The sequence below is a fragment of the Epinephelus fuscoguttatus genome, linkage group LG12 (assembly GCF_011397635.1).
Source record: "Epinephelus fuscoguttatus linkage group LG12, E.fuscoguttatus.final_Chr_v1".
Lineage (NCBI taxonomy): Eukaryota > Metazoa > Chordata > Actinopteri > Perciformes > Serranidae > Epinephelus > Epinephelus fuscoguttatus.
Genome location: NC_064763.1, coordinates 30,900,124 through 30,912,790, shown reverse-complemented (window position 1 = coordinate 30,912,790; position 12,667 = coordinate 30,900,124). Strand labels below are relative to the sequence as shown.

At 40.4% G+C, this 12,667-nt stretch overlaps 1 protein-coding gene, 1 long non-coding RNA gene and 5 other non-coding genes across 7 annotated transcripts; all 7 read left to right on the top strand.

Moving 5' to 3' along the window:
* Window positions 1–976: 976 nt before the first annotated feature.
* On the top strand, window positions 977–3,729 carry LOC125898249 (uncharacterized). Its single transcript, XR_007450604.1, has 8 exons — window positions 977–1,257; window positions 1,618–1,673; window positions 1,884–1,937; window positions 2,130–2,206; window positions 2,401–2,479; window positions 2,875–2,932; window positions 3,117–3,172; window positions 3,591–3,729. It is a non-coding gene; the product is annotated as an uncharacterized LOC125898249 (long non-coding RNA).
* Window positions 1,719–1,790, top strand: LOC125899056 (small nucleolar RNA SNORD49). The gene has a single exon (XR_007450704.1). It is a non-coding gene; the product is annotated as a small nucleolar RNA SNORD49 (small nucleolar RNA).
* LOC125899060 (small nucleolar RNA SNORD65) lies at window positions 1,985–2,058 on the top strand. The gene has a single exon (XR_007450708.1). It is a non-coding gene; the product is annotated as a small nucleolar RNA SNORD65 (small nucleolar RNA).
* Window positions 2,250–2,323, top strand: LOC125899059 (small nucleolar RNA SNORD65). The gene has a single exon (XR_007450707.1). It is a non-coding gene; the product is annotated as a small nucleolar RNA SNORD65 (small nucleolar RNA).
* Window positions 2,717–2,794, top strand: LOC125899057 (small nucleolar RNA SNORD49). The gene has a single exon (XR_007450705.1). It is a non-coding gene; the product is annotated as a small nucleolar RNA SNORD49 (small nucleolar RNA).
* On the top strand, window positions 2,974–3,047 carry LOC125899062 (small nucleolar RNA SNORD65). Its single transcript, XR_007450709.1, has one exon. It is a non-coding gene; the product is annotated as a small nucleolar RNA SNORD65 (small nucleolar RNA).
* Window positions 3,730–8,666: 4,937 nt separating the features above from the next.
* On the top strand, window positions 8,667–12,574 carry LOC125898647 (calpain-2 catalytic subunit-like). The gene is made up of 12 exons (XM_049592480.1): window positions 8,667–8,687; window positions 8,799–8,868; window positions 9,003–9,121; window positions 9,264–9,397; window positions 9,581–9,755; window positions 9,845–9,919; window positions 10,073–10,158; window positions 10,253–10,327; window positions 11,291–11,451; window positions 11,932–12,080; window positions 12,226–12,237; window positions 12,371–12,574. The coding sequence occupies exons 1-12, from the start codon at window positions 8,667–8,669 to the stop codon at window positions 12,572–12,574; spliced, it is 1,281 nt and encodes a 426-aa protein (XP_049448437.1).
* Window positions 12,575–12,667: the final 93 nt, after the last annotated feature.

The window sequence follows — 12,667 nt, the reverse complement described above, 5'->3', positions numbered from 1 at the left end:
TTATAGCTTGTGTTTATTTTCTATTCTCTAGCTTTTAAATTACAGTTTTAATTGCATTCAAATGTCCCTTTAAAATGTGTTTTTACACATTTTGTCTTGATGCTTTTGATGTTTTATGTGGAGCACTTTGAATTGCCTTGTTGCCTCAGTGTGCTATAGCAGGGGTGTCCAAACACTTTTGAATGCAGACTGGGTTAGAAAATGGTACAATACCTGAGGGCCAGGTAAAAAACTTAAAATGAGACAAACGCAATTGTTTCATCTTTCCACCTCTCCCAAAAGTGGCAACCTTCACTCACAACTTAACTCTTCTTTGCTGTGGCCGTGTCTGCTACCTAGTTGCAGGAAATGTCTGCTGTTAGTTAAGTAACTGTTTGTTGGCTTGTTTACCTGTTATTTGAAAACACATTCGTTCTGCCTGCACTGTGTGATAATCCTGTCATCGTGAGGTGAATGTAAAAATGTAAAGTGATCTTGCTTGATTTACCAGTATTGTGTGGTGGGCCACATATAGCATATTTTGAAAGACAAGCTGGGGGCCATTTAAAATCGATCCACAGGCCACAATTGGCCCCTGGGCCAGACTTTGGACATGCCTTTGCTATATAAATACTATTTTTTTTATTAGAGCTGATCATACATGTTGTATGTAATCTAAATGTGAAAAGTGACTTGTAACTAGCTTGCAAATACTGTAATGGAGTAAAAAGTATTGAAGTATTTGCCTCTGATGGAGTAGTGGTAGAGTAACGTTACATAATTAAATATTATTAGTTTCTTCTCACCACCGGTTGTTAAGTTCAGCGTTAATTATCAGTTAAATTAAATTATTTAAATGAGAATTGAATTTATTCATCCACACTAGCTGTTACTAAATTCAAAAACACAGCATTGAGTCGTGATGTTCATACTCCGGTACAGCAGGTGGCGACAGAGCGTTATTTCACGCACCGGAAATGACGTTTTATCCCGGCGACATTCAGGCTTTAAAATCTTTGCCGTCGCTCTCAACGGTCCCTTTTGAATCCGTCTGTCGGTCCAACACATGCGGCTCTCCTCGGCAGTTTTCACTGAACTTGTTAAGAGAAGTTGTAACTACAAGGACACAATACGAACTGTGCAAACAACACGTTAGCTGAGCGGTAGTTTGAGTCTGTAGCTAAAGTCTGCTAGCTAAAGTGTAGCGTTAGCATTGTACAGACAGGCCTCGTGCAGCCACGTGGAGAAAACTGAGAAATGGAAAAGATGAAGGACAAGGTGAGTTTTGGAGGGCTTTTTTTCTTTCGGCCTCGACGATAAAGAGGATGTGTGTTGCTTTATTGCAAACACTTAATTGTTTGTTTCTATAAATTCATGTTTCCTCTAACAGTCGGCGAAGATAACGTGCTCTGGAAGCCTGATTTATGGGCGTTTGTCATAATAAATTGCTCTTAGTATTTAAATAACGTGGTTACATTTGATAAATGTGGCTTTCTCAAATTTCAAAAAGTGAAAGTGTTCAGAAACGTGGCATTTTAGTGTAACCCTAACCAAGATCCACATACATACTTGTCTAGTACTGCTGTCTTGTCCAGAGTTGTTTTTTTTTTAAACCATGAACGTCTGTTCTTCCTGCAGGTGGACTTGAGTGTGGCAGCTCTCTGCATGAGTCTAATGAGTGGTGTCCCTGCGAGGTGAGTTAGAGTGAAGCAAATCAACTATCTGTTTAATGCAGTTGTGTCAGTGATGAAAACTGTGAATAGGAAGTGCCGTCTGATGCGACAACTGACGATGTTTCATACTCACTGTGCTGAGCCTACAAAACTGCAGTTAATTCTCATTGGAGATCAATTGTTAAACTGCTATTGCAAGTTACTCACCGATCCTGTTTTTCTTTTCTAAAGGTCAGAAGAATGGGTCCATTCAAGATGATAAAGGCACATTAAAGTCACACTGAGGTTGGTTTAATGTTCTGTTCATGGAAATGTGCTGTAGCCATTAAATGTTGTGATGAAATTTAAACTGAAATAGCTGGAATTACCGGCAGATTGTTCAGTGGTGACTCTCGGTTTTCTGAACATATGACGATACAATTCTGTAACCTGTGAAAACAAATGGACACATCCTAACCCAGTGTTCTCCCTCTGCAGCTGAAAGAACTTGTGTTAGCGTGCTGCTCATGCTCCCAACTGAACCATCTGGCCTGAAGACAATTGATTCTGTGCAGGTGAATGTTTGTCTGTCATAAAAGTGCCAACCAGCTGCTTCTGTAGTGATGAAACCTAAACTGAAATAGCTGGAATTACCGGCAGATTGTTCAGTGGTGACCATCGGTTTTCTGAACATAAAATTGCAGAAACATCTTCTCCAGTGGACTTTGTCATTGCTAGATTTTCACCTTTTTTTAATTTTGTTGTCAAGGTTGGGTTTGTGAAGTAAGAAGATTCATCTGAAAGAAGGTGACTCATTACTGGGTGCAGCTACATCTGAGACAGACCTTGTAAGTTTTTCATTTTCACAGTAACTTTAAAATAAAGTCAAGCTTTTTATAAGCTCACCTTGTACACACATACAGTACTTGATTGATTTGAGCATCTGGATTGTACAAGCTTGTTCTGTGATACTGTTCAAAGTGGTTAAATAATACAGTTAAATCCTAAATACACATGCTGTGATGTTGTACAATGGTGAGTTAATTGAAAAGCTTATAAAGGGGTAGATGAATTTGTGTGGCTTTGTCAGTGATGAAAACCTGGAATAGGAAGTGCCGTCCGATGCGACAACTGACGATTGTCTCAGATCCAGTTTTCTGAGTCTATTAAAGCTATGCTGAAGAAAAATGTGTGTCCAAAGAATATTTGTCTGTCCTCATTTTGTCATTCGTTTTTATTACAGGCATCATTCTGCCAGTCTGTTCCTGTCCCCTGAAGTCTGCTGTCGAGTGAATTCACAGGTAGATTTGAATCTTTATCACATAAATAGCAGTCAACATTGTTGTGATGAAACCTAAACTGAAATAGCTGGAATTACCGGCAGATTGTTCAGTGGTGACTCTCGGTTTTCTGAACATTAAATGGTCCTACAAAGTACACCTGAATGAAATAATTTGCAGGCTAACATCCTCTCTTGTCCTTCAGAATCGGATTGAGCAGTTGCGGAGACTCTGCCTCAGTCCATCTGCAAGCCACATGTGGTAAGACATCCATCTGATTCATGTATATGCTGAAAATGACAACAGCAACATAATGTCCTTGAAGTAGAGGACCAGCCAAATATCTGTGCGGCTGAAATGTCATTCAGTAAACACCCAAAATATTTTAACTTGGGAGCTGTTGATGACCCCTGCTGGGGAAACGGTCATTGCAGCAGTAAATATTAACAGGATCCACTCAAACTCATCACTGTCTCTTTTTGTAAGGCAAACAGCTTTCTGATCTGATTTACTGTTCACATGTGTGGATTGTTTTTGTATGAATTGAGATGAGTGTGTTGCATTTTAAAGGTTTGACTTTTCATGTATTAATAAATTAGGAAAATTGTCAATTCATATATATTCCTGTCAATGTGTTCTTTTTCATTCCAAGACTAATTTGTCCCCCTCTTGTCTTCAGATGACAGGATGACTCATGGGCACTGGTCTGAAGGTGGATGTCGACATGTGTTTTGAAAACTATTTTACACTGTAAAATGCAGTATGAATAAATGTGTGGTATGACTCCAATAAAGTCAGGACAGCCTGAATAACTGAAACCAGTGGTGATGCTACTTCTTTAGCCTGCACTATGACACACAAGCAAATCTAAAGGTGACTTGTTCTACAACAGAGGTGGGACCAAGTCACAAGTAAGTCTTTGCAATCTTAAATGAGATTTGAGTCCCAAACAAGTCATGTGCCCTTTGTCAAATGTGTCATTAATGAGGACTAATGTTTGGTTACAAAAGTCATTAATTCCTTTTTTTTAATATTAAACATGCTTGTTAAAGTTACCTAGCTGTTACGCTAATATTAGCGATACAGCTATCTTAATATTAACCTTGACCTACCGTTATTTGTGCCACTTGCCAAACTTGTCAACCACTGCATACTTTTTGTATTTGAATGAAATGATCTTGTTTCTTTTTTTCCCCCCAACTGCCGCCTGGTAACATTAAGGTTTTTATGGTTGCTGGTAACAAATAGTGTATACAGTTGAATCAGGAAATGAAGGGAAATGTATTGATTTGTGGTTCACTTACTAAATAACATGCTTTACAATCTCGTCCTTTAAGGCATCAAGTATTTAAGTCCGAGTGAGGTCATGAGTAATGGGTGTTAAACCTGAGGAGCAAGTCTTAAATTTTTTGAGATCATAGCTTCTCATAAAATTTGCTTCAAGTCCATACCTGTGAATACAATACGTAGGAACTAAAAACTGAAACTGCTAATCACCACCAATCCCGGAAAGACTTCAGTTAAATAAACCACTGAACTCTCGGACCCAGTCCTCTCCATATTTTCTAGTCGTTTACATGAACCTAAAGTTGTGACTTTATATTTATCTAATATGGGGAATTTTTCACTTTTTCTTCAAGATGCCTGTGATTAAATGTACTGATTTTGATTTGCAGCTAATGCAACCTCTTAGCACACTCAATGACCTTATGTGCTGGTAGGTTTGGCAGACATTAAGAGATCAGACACTTCTAAAGGTGGCATCACATGTCTGGAGGTAGGTGAGATGACAGACAGGTGACTGAAGAGAGCAAAACAAATACCTGTTCTTCAGGATGGTTTTCATTCAAGTGTCTGTTTGGAAGAAGGGGGGTTACAGGTCAATGTCTCAAACCCTGACTTATTTTTCTCAGACACCTTGTTTTTGTTATGCCTGACAGCAACTTAATTACAAACACCAAATCTATCCTCAGTTTATAAAGATGTACAGTACAGGCCAAAAGTTTGGACACACCTTCTCATTCAATGCGTTTTATTTTCATGACTATTTACATTGTAGATTCTCACTGAAGGCATCAAAACTATGAATGAACACATGTGGAGTTATGTACTTAACAAAAAAAGGTGAAATAACTGAAAACATGTTTTATATTCTAGTTTCTTCAAAATAGCCACCCTTTGCTCTGATTACTGCTTTGCACACTCTTGGCATTCTCTCCATGAGCTTCAAGGGGTAGTCACCTGAAATGGTTTTCCAACAGTCTTGAAGGAGTTCCCAGAGGTGTTTAGCACTTGTTGGCCCCTTTGCCTTCACTCTGCGGTCCAGCTCACCCCAAACCATCTCGATTGGGTTCAGGTCCGGTGACTGTGGAGGCCAGGTCATCTGCCGCAGCACTCCATCACTCTCCTTCTTGGTCAAATAGCCCTTACACAGCCTGGAGGTGTGTTTGGGGTCATTGTCCTGTTGAAAAATAAATGATCGTCCAACTAAACGCAAACCGGATGAGATGGCATGTCGCTGCAGGATGCTGTGGTAGCCATGCTGGTTCAGTGTGCCTTCAATTTTGAATAAATCCCCAACAGTGTCACCAGCAAAACACCCCACACCATCACACCTCCTCCTCCATGCTTCACAGTGGGAACCAGGCATGTGGAATCCATCCGTTCACCTTTTCTGCGTCTCACAAAGACATGGCGGTTGGAACCAAAGATCTCAAATTTGGACTCATCAGACCAATGCACAGATTTCCACTGGTCTAATGTCCATTCCTTGTGTTTCTTGGCCCAAACAAATCTCTTCTGCTTGTTGCCTCTCCTTAGCAGTGGTTTCCTAGCAGCTATTTGACCATGAAGGCCTGATTCGCGCAGTCTCCTCTTAACAGTTGTTCTAGAGATGGGTCTGCTGCTAGAACTCTGTGTGGCATTCATCTGGTCTCTGATCTGAGCTGCTGTTAACTTGCGATTTCTGAGGCTGGTGACTCGGATGAACTTATCCTCAGAAGCAGAGGTGACTCTTGGTCTTCCTTTCCTGGGTCGGTCCTCATGTGTGCCAGTTTCTTTGTAGCGCTTGATGGTTTTTGCGACTCCACTTGGGGACACATTTAAAGTTTTTGCAATTTTCCGGACTGACTGACCTTCATTTCTTAAAGTAATGATGGCCACTCGTTTTTCTTTAGTTAGCTGATTGGTTCTTGCCATAATATGAATTTTAACAGTTGTCCAATAGGGCTGTCGGCTGTGTATTAACCTGACTTCTGCACAACACAACTGATGGTCCCAACCCCATTGGTAAAGCAAGAAATTCCACTAATTAACCCTGATAAGGCACACCTGTGAAGTGGAAACCATTTCAGGTGACTACCCCTTGAAGCTCATGGAGAGAATGCCAAGAGTGTGCAAAGCAGTAATCAGAGCAAAGGGTGGCTATTTTGAAGAAACTAGAATATAAAACATGTTTTCAGTTATTTCACCTTTTTTTAAGTACATAACTCCACATGTGTTCATTCATAGTTTTGATGCCTTCAGTGAGAATCTACAATGTAAATAGTCATGAAAATAAAGAAAACGCATTGAATGAGAAGGTGTGTCCAAACTTTTGGCCTGTACTGTAGATGACTCAATACACTGAGGTTCAGCGTGGGTTGGCGAATGAGCAAAGCATTTTAATAAACACATAACTTTAATATTTGCTTTTTCTCAAAAACTCCTTCAAATATAAGCGATAAAATGTTCAACATAAGCAGAGTGTACGTTAAATCAAACACTTTGCAGTGAATTAATATCAGCTTAAAGCCCCTGATAAACATAGGACAAAGGTTGGCAACTTTTGCTATTAAATGAGCCATTATTGGCTGCAAAACATTTTGAATAAAACTAACAGCGCACAAGTCTGAATTAGCCCATCAACATTATGAATGGTTTAAGGAGCATTTATTAATATGAATGTTAGCACAAATGTGACCACTCTGCAGTGGGCTATTGGTGGTAAAAGCAAATGAATCTGTCCACACACTATTAAATCCTTTATGTTTTGGATTTGGAGTCCATAGCTAGCCTTGCTAGGGAGACCACAGGCCACCGCTACTGAAGTTCAGCAAAACTTAGAGGGAAGAAACCAGGTTTGAGATGTATGATGTATGTTAAAAGGTTTCTTAATTTGATGTCTAGGCTTCACATTTGCACAGTTGTAGAATGCAACAATCACTCTAGGCCTACCACAATGACAAATGAAAATCTGAATGTTAAAAAATAACCATGATTCATTTCTATATAATTTTATGTCAAAGCCACAGGGAGCCAATGGAGAGGGACGAAAAACTTGATCTAGGAAAATGACTAGATTAAATCAAATAGAGGTGTTTTTTGTTGTTGTATGGCAACACTACAACCCAAACAGCATTTTGTTTTTTCCATTGTGACGTTTCTCATCGGATGAGTTGTAGGTCACAGTATAGGGAAGATGTGGAAGAAACAAAGTGTTTGCAACTTCTTAACTGGCTTCTTGACATCAGGTACTTTGGTATGGCCGTGTCACTGGTAATGAAAAGTTTAGAGATCAGACCAGTGGTGTAGTGGAAGGTGCACGCAGCTATAGAGAGTGTACTCACCCCTTTTTCTGGCTGTCAACAGTATACCCACTTCCTCCCCTGTAACCTACCCATCTACCCAGCGGTACACCCATCTCATCAAATACCACTACTGGATCAGACACTTCTAAAGTTAGCATCACATGCGTGTAGGTGGGTAGGTTGACTGACAGGGGATTGAAGTAAAGAAAATAGAATGACCTGTTCGTCAGGATGGATTTCATTCAAGCATTTGTTTGGAAGGAAAGAGAAAGGTTTGTTTTAGGTCATGGAAAATGAGCCCTGTCTTAAATACTGACATGTTTTCTTTCTTAGACAGCTTGTTTTTATTGGGTCAGACGGCAACTTCATCACAATGCCAACAAATCTATGCTCAGTTTGTGAGGATATAGACGACTCTGTCAGTGTAGGTTGGCACATTAGCTGATTTTTTTTTTGTACTGTACCTCTTGATGTACTGACTCACTGCTGGACACATTAAGGTTTCTGCCTATGTTGGATTTTTTTTTCATCAAATAAGGACAAAACCTGGCCCACTGTACCACCAGACTTTACAGTTCAGATGCTGCAAAGGTCTTTGATCTGTCTGTCACAAAATGTACATCTGTGTCTTGCTTCACCTTTGAGGTTGTTTGGAATCACTGTTTGAAGATTATGAGATTAAACCTTTTGCAATGTATGGACGTTGTGCAATATAATGCCTTTAATTCAGGTTGCTCTGCCTTATCGTGGGTGTTAACTCCATTTGCACTGAGCCATTAAATATTTGTGACTGGTGTATGTCTGGTATGTAATCCATGTGTATAAATAAGTTGCATGATATTTTCTTTCATCACACTGTCTTTATACCTCTCAGTGATTGCCAGAATCCTACCTCACAGGTAAACGCTGTACTTGCGTGTCGCTTGACTCATTTACTGAAGTCAGTTTTACCTAAAAGCTGTTGAATCTGATTTCAGACACCTCTGCCACTTCCTCCAACATGACCTCCACCAGTGTGAAGATGATTCACTCGCTCTATGAGGACGGAGGTGAAGGAAGCCCTTCCAACCCTGTGAAATTTAAAGGCCAAGACTATCAGCAGCTGCAGCAATCTCTCCTCAATGAGGGGAGCACATTTGAGGATGAAACTTTCCCACCGAACCTCAACTCTCTGGGAAAACTTGAGGATGTTACAGCTGAGCAGCTCCGTGAGGTGGAGTGGCTCAGCCCACGTGTAAGTCAACCTTTTTACTGTCTTAAATGACAAAATAGACATGGTGTTTCAGAAAGAAAGGATTCATGTGTCTCTAATTTAACAGGACCTTAACCCTGATGCATCATTTGTTGTGGACGGGACTTCAAGGTTTGACTTCAAACAAGGAGATGTTGGTATGCAAACTTTTCAGCATTTGAGTTTACAGTATGTTATTTGGTGTAGAGCCCAGGCAACATGCCTTTCCAATGATGGCAGTAGGAGTTCAATTCTCAGATGTTACTCTAATCTGCTGTATGATTGCCTGCAGGCAATTGCTGGTTTCTTTCATCTATTGGAGCGTTGACTCTTCGAAAGTCGTTGATGGCACAAGTGGTGCCTCCGGATCAAAGCTTCAAGGATAACTACGCTGGCATATTTCACTTAAAGGTGAAGCAATATTTTCTTGTCAGTCAGTAAACTAAGAAACGAAACAACCCTCAATGGATCCTTTTGATTTGATATGTGTTTTCAAGATGGAAGTATTCATACGACTTTGTACTAATTACAATTCCTCCTCTCTCTTATGAAGTTTTGGAGATTTGGAAAATGGGTGGATGTTGTCATCGATGACTTGTTGCCAACACGCAACAAAGTACCTGTGTCAGTTTCCTCCAGGTCTGGCAAAGAGTTCTGGGCTCCCCTGCTGGAGAAAGCGTATGCCAAGTATGTGATAACTGATGCACACAAAATCAGAGCGCCAAGTTAAATGTATTTCTACCATTAGGATTTTGGAAGTCTCAGTTTGTTCATTGTTGTGGCTGAAATCAAATAATTTCAGATCCAGATCACCACCATAATTATTTGCATTTGTCACATTCAAAGGTGCTTGTTTATTTATTGCTTCAGGGTCTGTGGATCTTATGGAGACATGATCGCTGGCAACCCACCTGAGGCATTCAAAGACTTCAGTGGAGGCGTGCACATGACCTACACACTGTCCAAGAGCCCACCTGACCTTTGGGATGTCATGAACAGAGCTGTCCAGTGCAAAACTATGATGGGATGTGGGACTTTTACAGGGGTAAGAGACAGAGTTATTAATTAAGTTAAAACATGGAGGTTTAAAATAATCGTCATTCACTGTAAATGTGTAAAATGCATCTGTTTCAGGAGAAAGGAAAAAAAATCTTTGACAACTTTGGTCTGGTGGACGGTCATGCCTTTGCTGTGACAGGAGTCAGGCAGGTTTGTACCTGACTAATGTGTGATCGATTTCCATTTCATGCTTTTGCTATAACTGTTCTGGTCCATCTAGTCCTTGAGTGTGCATCACTTGAAGATGTTTGGTAAATTAAATTGAGTGTTATTAATATCTAACCAAAGTGATTTACTTACCAGGTAGAGAGTGAGGAGAAAAAAGTGAATCTGGTGAGAGTCTGGAACCCATGGGGTGAGAAGGAGTGGAACGGAGACTGGAGTGATAAGTGAGGAGTTAAACACAACAGTGCAGCTCTATTCATAAAACTCCCTGAAAAGCACTTTTGTTGCATAAATGAGCAGAGCTGATTTGTGCTACAGGTCAACACTGTGGGAAACCATGAGCGATGAGGTCTGGAAGGAGTGTCTGAAAGTAAAGAACGATGGAGAATTCTGGTAAAACAATCTCAAAAGCAACAACTGAAAAACTCAAATGTATCTCTGAAAGTTAAAGGAGCTGTATGCAATATTCAAAGCATATCTGTGACTCAGAGTCTGATTCAGGTTGTCTGCAGTGGTTCTCAACCTGAAGTTGGTGGAGCTGGCCCGGAGGCTACCAGCTAACAATGCTAACAAAAGCAACAGTGCTGACAGAGCTAACAGTGTTAACAAAGAAGACAACCCCACATTCATTATCCACTGTATCTTTACATCTTTCCCACAAAAAGTGGTTTGCAGCTATATTAATCCTCTAAATGTTGTATACAGCTCCTTTAACGTGACTTACTAAAATGCAAATACTCAAATACACATTTTTCAGGGTTGTTTTCAGTTTATTTAGAGGGGTTTGGTAATATTTTTACTATCTTAAACTTTGTCTATTGAATAGTTTTCTTGGTATTTCAATCTAAATCAAAACAGTGGACATGCGCAAGGATGGGTGAACATAGGCCTATTTCACTAATGTAGATGTGGGGAAAACCCACATCTGGTTATTTGCGCAAGCTCAAGTTGCGTGTAGCATTCCTTTTTTTTTTTATTGGAATTCAAAATATAAACAGCCATATTTGTCATTCCACTGCTCTTCTACCAACGAGGATTAAAGAAGGAGATGATTTTGTATGTCAGAAGAGACAAGGGAGTGGGATTTACCGTGAAGAGAGGCAGTACTTTTGTGTGTGCCTTGCACTTCAAGGGGGAAGAAGTCTTGGCAACAGTAACCATGCCATGCTGGCATGTGAGTCAGCATGTCACTCTGCGATGAGGCAGGTCAAAATGACTGACCTATGAGTCAGTTTGATCAGGGCGGCAGGTCACTTTGTTGAACCCTCTGTTCACCTGTTGCAGGTCAAGAAATATTCCCAAGCCATATTGAGTTTCTCACTGAGAGACCTTGATTCTTATCCATCACTGTTTCAGGATGACGATGGACGACTTTTGTAAGCATTACCAAGAAATGCACATCTGCTGCGACAGCCCCAACTTTTTGGATGGTGATGATGCCTGTCAGTGGAATTGTTCGCTGAAAGAGGGCCGCTGGGAGGCTGGGAAATCTGCTGGGGGCTCTGATGGTGGAGCAGGTGAGGTTTGAGTTGAGTTTTCTGTTCTCTCATGTGGCACAAATGCAGTTAGCGGGCGTTCACACTGAAAATAGTACTGTGTTAAAACAAACAGAGGGCTGAATTAGAGGAGGCATGTTGCTGCAGTTACAGGTGAGACATAAATATGATCCAGGAAGTCCAGTTTGACCAACAGATCTTTATTAGACCCCAAAACAATGATCTAAGGTTTGATTTATCACAGAGGGCCAAATGGCGCCTTACTATGATGATGGTGCTTACCCAGGGCACCAAATATGCAAGTTTCAGCAGTGCACACAATCCTCCAAGCTCTTTATTCACGGAGTATTGCTTTAACTACAACCTCAGGCATTCTGTTTCTGCATGTGGACAAATCTAGTTGCTTCAGAGGAGGCTTAGCCAAATTAAACTTCCAACAACTGAGGCTTATAAGGAAACACATTTCTCTAAGTGTTGTAACTACCTTGTACTTTCCCTCAGAGGAGTTTTGGACAAATCCACAGTACCGTCTCACAGTGAAGGAGGAGAACAATGGAGACAAGAACGTCTTACTGTCTCTGCTGCAGAAGCCTGATGAAGAGTATCGCAGCAAAGTTAAATATCACGCCATGGGCTTCATCATCTACAAGGTCAGTGGTGTGTTCATGTTCTCTTCTCTGTTCCTGATCTGTGAATATGTGCATCGTCACTGTGCTGCATTTCTTTTGTGGATGAGTGATATTATAAATATGGCCAAATATCTAATCTGATATCCTCCTCATTCAATTCAAACAGGTGCCACCAGAGGTAAATTAATCAGCATTTATACATTATTTTTGTATTAAAGAAATGATCAAATGGATACATACAGTACAGCCTACATACATACATACAAAGGCTGCATAAATAAGAGGAAATACCCCACTTATAATCTTTGCAGGCAAACAAAGGACGACTTCCGCCTTCACTCTTCCAGGATGAACAACCTCTAAAAGTCAGTGAGTTCAGCGGATCAAGAGAACTGATTGAGTTTCACAGTTTGAAGAAGGGAGAGTACTTGATCATTCCCTGCACGTATAAATCCAACAAGACTGCAAGTTTCATCATCACAGTTTATTCCAAGGCCGAGGCCGACATGGAGTGAAGACACCTGGAACAGCTTGTGACAAACAATCATTATAAAGGTCATCATAACCCTCTGGTTATGTTGTAATTAACAAACACAATATATGCACTT

Excerpts from the sequence above, each read along its gene's own strand:
- LOC125898647 (XM_049592480.1), top strand. The coding sequence starts at position 8,667 with ATGTTACAGCTGAGCAGCTCC. Across the intron at positions 8,869-9,002 it reads CTTCAAACAAGGAGATGTTG|GCAATTGCTGGTTTCTTTCA; the intron begins GTATGCAAACTT and ends GATTGCCTGCAG. Across the intron at positions 9,756-9,844 it reads GATGTGGGACTTTTACAGGG|GAGAAAGGAAAAAAAATCTT; the intron begins GTAAGAGACAGA and ends CATCTGTTTCAG.